The sequence below is a fragment of the Dermacentor variabilis genome, chromosome 11 (genome assembly GCF_050947875.1).
Source record: "Dermacentor variabilis isolate Ectoservices chromosome 11, ASM5094787v1, whole genome shotgun sequence".
Classification (NCBI taxonomy): Eukaryota; Metazoa; Arthropoda; class Arachnida; order Ixodida; family Ixodidae; genus Dermacentor; species Dermacentor variabilis.
This window is the reverse complement of record NC_134578.1, coordinates 34,081,626-34,089,007: the sequence shown is the minus strand read 5'-3', so window position 1 is coordinate 34,089,007 and position 7,382 is coordinate 34,081,626. Positions and strand designations below refer to the sequence as shown.

The window sequence follows — 7,382 nt, the reverse complement described above, 5'->3', positions numbered from 1 at the left end:
AAATAACGTAATGTAAAAGAAGCCGACGACGAAGGTACTTAGGCAGTCCGGCTTGCGCCCGAAACAGAACACCCAATAATTTTGGGAATTACTTGCACACTTACTACGGACGTTACGTGGTTGGCCCAGAGTCGCTCGGAGACATTCTGTAAAAATTTTCAGCCCAGAAGGCATAGCCCAGGGCACCCGCTACTATTTAGTGTCGCTAGGTTGCGTTTGATTAGCGACAAACGTAACGACCATTACGAACACCCTAGTAAAACAAACTATGCTCACACTCACGGAGACATACACAATCGCTTTTTTTTTTCGCTTTTATTGCATCACTGACTCTTCGCTGTTCGTTTTCTTTTCAAACTCCATCTTCCAGCAACGCTACAAAAAAAAAAAAAAACACCCAAGCAGCGGCAACGAGCATCCAGAGAACAAATTCGGAGCAATAGAAAAAAAAAATGCACAGCGACGCACAAATCATGATCGCCCGAGGCATGTCTCAAGCACTGCTCTACAGTACGTAGACAGAGCACAGGTACATGGGAACCGCAAGCAATCTGCATGTCGGCCATTTTTTTGAGACAGTTCTCCACTAAAGCGCTCAAAATCCTGTCGTCGTGACGAACAACCTCAAAGTTTGATCAGGTTTACTAAGTTGCAATCACGAAGGTCCACCAGAAGGCACTTCGTCGCCTGTACCGCTCGTTTGCCTTTTTTTCCCCCTCCGCATTGCGCCTGAAGGTGCTTTTCACTCTCGCCACCAGGGGCCACCACTACGCGGCCCCCTGGCGACTGGGGGTAAAGGAAAGGTTGGGGTGATGACAGGAGAAGAAAGACCGCTATGACCTCCTACGAACGTGATGGTTTTATGCTCAGAGTTTCTGCTGCTTCTGCTCTGCCTACAGCCGAAAAAGGATATGGTGGTGACAGAAATGGGGGGGGGGGGGCGCTGGACAAGAAAAGATAGTCGGCAAAATGAAAGGTTTAGCCATTCTGGGCCTCCTCACCACACAAGATGTAAATATGCCTGCACCATGACGGCTCCACTATGAAATGCCACCATCGTCAGACGCTTTGTCGTTGAGGAAAATGCTTTCCCACAAGTCTGTGGACAACGACACAGCTCTCACTGCCCACCTAGAGTGAACAGAAACCTAGTGAAAGCAGTCGACGGGCAATCTAATGAGAACGCAGACATTTAAGTGTCCCAAGGATTTCGTGCTTTTACCACAACATATATTTTTTTTTACAATCTCTCTCATAGTGCAATGTAAAATGACTACTACCCCACCCTGTATACAGGTTCCTCCAAGTCCACACCTCGGTACCATGCCTGCCCTCACCTCGAAGAGCAGCAATGTTGCATCAAGGCATCCAATAGTAGATCCAGCACCCCCGTAGGCTGCTCCTGGAGCCATTAGAGGGCTGCAAACAGTGTGCATGCTTTTTATTTACACATGCCCAAAGTCGCTGTGCCCAAAGTCATGCACATGCCAGAAAGGCAATTTCAGGATCCAAGAGAACTCACGCACAAAGCTATCGCATTAACACAGGTCTGACAGCGCTTGCGAACATGGCATCGAAAGTGTGAAAAATGTCAAGGCTCACCAACCCTGCTGTACCTTGGCGGCAAAGCAGGCGTACCTGTAGTCTCAATGCAATCGTAGAGGTGCTTGGAACTGATGCAGCAATTTGCGTAAAACCACGCGGGCTGTAGCACCCACATGTGTTGAGACACGTGTTAAAAGAAAGATAGGGCGACTTCCCCTGAAAATTTCCTTCAGCAGTGTCTACTTTGAGAAAAAGTCCAGCACTTCAGTGTTGCTTGCATAGCCAACCAAATCCGGCACAGTGCTTATTCAACCGGCAGGATCTCGATGGGCATGCTTTCTCGATGCCGACTGCATGACTTGTCAAAGCGCAAGCCTCAGCAAAGCATGGGTGACATTGAACCATGATCACGACTTCTCCATATACCAGTACTTGGGGTTCTTCTGCCTGTTAAACAAGTACGCCAAGCAACTATCTTTTGCCGCCGTTACGGCATCAGGGATCGCGCAACAGACATTTGATGCAAGATATAAGGAAGGTTGTAAAAGAACAAATGATGGCAGCAAAAAAATGGCTATGTTACAACAAATTTCTTTCGGAAGACAAAGCAAAAAAAAAAAAAAACATTCTCACTATTTTGCCACAAGTAGAGCCCCTCCATCCTAGATGTAAGGTGAAAACGAGGCAGGTAAAAGCGTAAGTGAAGCAAGTTGTCAAAAGCACCGCATAGTTAGGTTCAACAAAACAAAGAAAGGCAATACCATTCAAAGAGTGTGCTGCTGGGCAGGCTCAGCAAGCTGGGAGTGGCACTCGACACAGCTTTGCAGAGGCTTGAAGCAAGCTACGCTTCAGCAGGTTCGGTCCAAGCCACTAAAGCAATTGGCAAAGCTAGAAGAGCGAACAAGTATGCAACTGACAGCAGATTGCAGAACTTTGTGGAGCAAAGAGCTATCTGCATCCACACAAAAGTACACATGCCCAGGTTCAGAAAAATAAAAACAGCTGCTGTTTAACAGCATTCATCAAACATGCAGCTAAAGCACTCAATGCAATACAGAACGTACCGTGCATTACCAGCACACATGAAGTGAAGCGTTCAGGTGAAAAGCCTGTTAAATACAATCGTTATTCCTGCAACCTTCGAGCTATCACCTCGTGCTTCCCAGATCGACGGGAGAAGACTGCGAGTTCGACCACTGGCTTGTAAAGAACAAGATCAACATCGTGCAGTTCATTTAGAGCTAGTAACCGCATGTTGTACTGCCAGTTAGAACAGCTGCTTCGTTCGAACTTGTCACAGCAGCAAAGCAGAAGCAATAATTTTGTAATACTTCTGCAAGACACCAGTCTCTCAAAGACCACAACAGGCACAACAGTTGCAACCACATGGGAAGACTACTGCAGTGTAGGGAGGGAAAGGAAAAGAAAGCAACATATTTTCAAGAGTAAGAGAAGACAAATGATAATCTCTTCAGTCGTGCACAAGGGATGATTGGAAGCAAGAAAAGAAAATTACAAAACACGCGACGTGTCGCCTGCAGAGACAAGTCCCAAACATGACACCGCCCTTTCTCACTCCGGCGCACGGCACAAGTCCTTGTCTTGGTTTTCCCAACTTACAACCGGAGGAAAAAGGCGTCAAAAAAAAAAAATTTCATAAAAGGAGAAGAGAACAACTTTTTGTGGATGCAGCAATAAGACTTCCTAAATGTTTCACAGAGGTCCATTCTGCACTTGGGGCTGAGTCGGTGCTTGAGGCGGCGCCGTCGATGGTGTTGGTGATGGCATCGTGGTTGTAGTCGGAGCAGAGGGGTCAGTGCCGTCAGCCGTGCCTGGCGTCGGCTGCGCTGCTGTTGTGGTTGCAGTGACCTCGTCGGCACTCGCACCGCTACCATTGGCCTTGCTTGCATCTTCTAGCCTGCGAGGCGAGATGTTGGTGGATTGGACAATAATTCGACAGTGGGCTAATGAGTTGAACATACCAGAGTTTGTGTGTAAAAACAACAAAAGGACCAGACTGGGAGCAAGGGCCAGACACTAGATGCAAGTGCAAACCCATCTCGCACAGGCTGGAGATAAAGACCAGTCCAGCAACCAAAGAAAAAGGGAAGTAATCGAAGATTCTGCTATTAAAATTGCTGCTCATGGCACATGTGTCAACGCACCTTCCCTAGTTCTGAGCAGAAACAAGGTTAGCATAATCTGTGGTTGTCAATGGTGCCGGTAGTCACCATTGAAGCAATGTGGCGACATATTGATCCTCAACTTTCTAAAAAAAGTTTATAGTCTGCACATGGCACCCAACGCCTGTGTACTTGCTCCAGTCTTGCCCTTTCTTTGTTTTTGCACACAAACTTTAGTGTGCATTAAAGTACTATTGCTGTGACTTTTTTTACTTGTCTTCGTTTGTGAGTTAACATAGCAAGCTGGGTGAGTTGGTGACTGAACATGTTCCTAGGGGTGGGCAGCCCAACCTGGACGAAAGACACGATACGAGCGCAAACCAACAACCGGTTTATTTTTTCAAACAAGTGATTAAATATACAGAGAATGTAAACACGTATAAAGCGACGCTTGCAAGTGGTGAAAGTGGTGCGGCAAAAAGTACTTTGGGCAGACTGGATGCTGCCTCAACATCCGCCTTAGGGAGCACCAAGGTGCGATCAGGAGTGCAAGAGGCTCGAATCTGACCGCGCATTGTAGAAATTGCCCGTGCAAACCCTTGTTTGAACAAACCGAAATATTGTATAATAATGCAGATCAAATCAACCGCGAGATTGTGGAAGCCCATTTCATGCATGTCAACTCAGGCACATGCGTCAGCCAGACTTCCATCGCTCTGCATGATAAAGAAACAGAGTTTTTGAATGGCAAGATAGGCTGACACCCTTTCACCACTTGTAAGCGTCAATTCACACATGTTTACATTCTCTGTATATTTAATCCCTTGCTTGAAAAAAATTAACCAGTTGTTAGTCTGCGCTCGTATCGTGTACTTCCTTTTGTCTTTCGTCCGGGTTGCGCTGCCCACCCCTAGGAGCCCATTCTTTTGAGGGGATAAGTAAACACCAAGTTATCTAAACCCCTCGCATTACCGCATAACACGGCTGTATTACGGCGAAGCCCACTAAGAATCGTGCGGTGAAGCTGACTTTAGAACACTGGCTGTCATTGTACAACACACATTAGACCCTTGACCACATTTTTTATTGTTAAAAGAAATCAGGTGCACGTTAGATTTCCGCTGTGTTTAGGAGCTTTAGTGTTACCTCAAGGTTAATTTTTTACTTTGGACACATAGAAAGCAGGCACATGTTTGATTCAAGGGCATATTAGAATTGAGCAAACACACTCCAACTTTGTTATAAAGAATTGAAGGGGAAAGCAAGATTACTCCATTATATCCATTACTTTGTTCAAAGACTAGCCTTTTACAGCAGTATATTTCCTGGGGGGGGATCTAGTTCATTATATCCAGTGGCAAAACAATATTACTTAGTAAAACAAGGTTTTAAATGCATGGATCTCTATGGCAATTTCAATGGGAATTACATTTGCCTCACTTATATCCATTATTTCATTGCATCATATCTCGTTATAACGAGAATCAAGTGTTCTACCAAGTGTATCAGCAGTACGTTTCGATGTTTTTTTTTCTGCATCTCTTTTATTCGACCCACAGGATAATCCGACCAATTTCGTCAGTCCGGTCAGGGCCGAAATGACAAAAGTCAACTGTACTACAGTTAACTAAAAGGGGCACAATGATTGTAGCACACAAATGCACTGCTTAAATCCAGCTTTGGAACAAAATTACAAAAGGCCACCAATGCTTTAGTTCCATGCCACTCTTGACAGCAAATGCTGCTTCCCTTCCTGGCTACAAGTAGCGCATCAGTTTACCATAGCAACAAGGTAACTGTAGCAACAAGTCATAGCAACTAGCCACAACAAGCCATTGCAAAGCCCATACAGGTGTAAATTTTGTCCATTTAAAATTTAGTTTCACCACATTTCTTTCGTTTTGGCAATCACGAAAAGCATAGAGCTGCAGAACAGGCTAAGAGGGTTGGATTCTTCAGTGAGCTTTGTCAGGTTTAGAGAATGTGGGCTCTGTGAGCAGTCTCTATGAGAATATCAACTACCGTATTTATTAGAATCTAGACCGATAGTTTTTTCCAAATAATCATATACAAAACTCTAGGGTTGGCTTACATTTGGGGATTTAAAAGAATGCGCCAGTCTCCAGCTGAAAAAGACAAATATGGTCCATCGCTAGCACCATCTAGAGAAGTCAGTATTGCAGCCGCTACTAGCCGGGTCAGTAGCCAACTGAAGTACAAATGCGATGTTGTCTGTTTGACCTGTGTCGGCAATGTAGTCTTTGTTTTTGGCCTCTCCCGTGGTCGCGACACCACCATTTGCACTCACAAACTCGTGTACCGTTGATTCGTCAACAGCTTCCGGAAATTCTGAAAGCTCGCTCCAAACTTCAGCAACACCGGCAACGGCTTCGTCGCATTCATCAGAATGCACGCTCATCACCGAGCATGCGGAAGTCAGCATGGCTGAAGCAATTTCGGGTTAACCGCTCGTACACGACCATGCGTACGCGTCGGGCACCACGGGCACCACGGGCACCGGGTAGAGAGTTTGGCCGCTTTAGCCCTAATCTCCCCGTAATTCTTCAAGATCGTGATGAGAGTGCTCCTCAGAATCTTGTACACTGAGGGGACATCACACTTCTCACCGTGTTAGACCAGATTTATGATTTCGAGCTTCACGGCAAAAGGCGAATTCTGCCGCTTCATCACGGCAACACTGCGGGAGAAGGCCCACAAGGTGCACACACAATGAACCAGAAAAGCAGCGAGACAACTCGCACTTTCGCCATCTTGCATGAACAGGGCAGAAGAGCCCCTGATTGGCTGTCTGAGCAAGCGCTGCGGGCAGGCCATGATCATTTTTTGCAGGCAGCGCGGTCACGGTAGGGATAGCGGTTGGATGGAACCACGCCACCAGGTCTTCCCACCACCGCAAGGGGAAGCCAACTTCTGGAGGCACTAAGCGTAATTTTTGCTATATATACTTATTGAAACTATACTGTGTCCAGAAATTGTTCGATATATATAATAATTCGATGTAAACGGGTTCGATATAGTCGGGTTAAACTGTATTGCAGCAGCGCGAACAACGCCGTGGCTTGGAACCCGACTATGTGTAGTACATGGGTGAGCGTCAAAAGCATTTGCTCAGGTTTCACCTGCATTAACTCATAGCGTGTGGTTGCCGTGGTGTCTCGTTTCGCCGGAAACGTACCTACGTTTTCGTTCTCGCTGTATCCCGTGGTCCTTTGCCCGCCCATGCTCAAGCTGTGCACTTGTGGCCAGCGGAACGAGAACACGCAAGCATTTAACATCAAAATTGACATGTTTGTAGCACTTTGTTGCTGCTCTAGAGAAAAGCTACACCGGATCTATGTGGGCGGGCATAGTAAGTATTTGACTGTTGTATCGACCCACCAGAAATGCATGTTTACGTTCTGGGCTGTCCCCTGTGCGCCAATGCTAGGCCAAGCCTTGCGGCTATGGTGGCCCCGAAAACAAGGATGGTAGAGCATAAAACACAGGCACCGAATTCGCGACATGAGCGCAACAAGCTTCTGTCGTGACTCCTCGTCACTCAAACGATAATACAACTGTACCAGCGAAAAATAAAACTACCAGCATGCGTTTCTTTATATCTGCATGCTCTAGCATAGCAATGCACGAAAAAGACATCCGAAAAATCGCAGCTGGGATAACGTTAGTGATATTCTTCCTTTAATTATCTAATAT

General features: G+C 46.2%; 1 protein-coding gene across 3 annotated transcripts in view; it reads right to left on the bottom strand.

The window, feature by feature from the left end:
• Positions 1–1,426: 1,426 nt before the first annotated feature.
• fmt (phosphatase 6 regulatory subunit 1-like protein fmt) overlaps positions 1,427–7,382 on the bottom strand; it is a 56,443-nt gene continuing 50,487 nt past the window's right edge. For all 3 annotated transcript variants that reach the window (XM_075675758.1, XM_075675756.1, XM_075675759.1), the window contains one exon: positions 1,427–3,463. In XM_075675758.1, the coding sequence (XP_075531873.1) occupies positions 3,259–3,463 (205 nt within the window). In that variant the 3' untranslated portion in view covers positions 1,427–3,258. The remainder of the gene's footprint in view (positions 3,464–7,382) is intronic.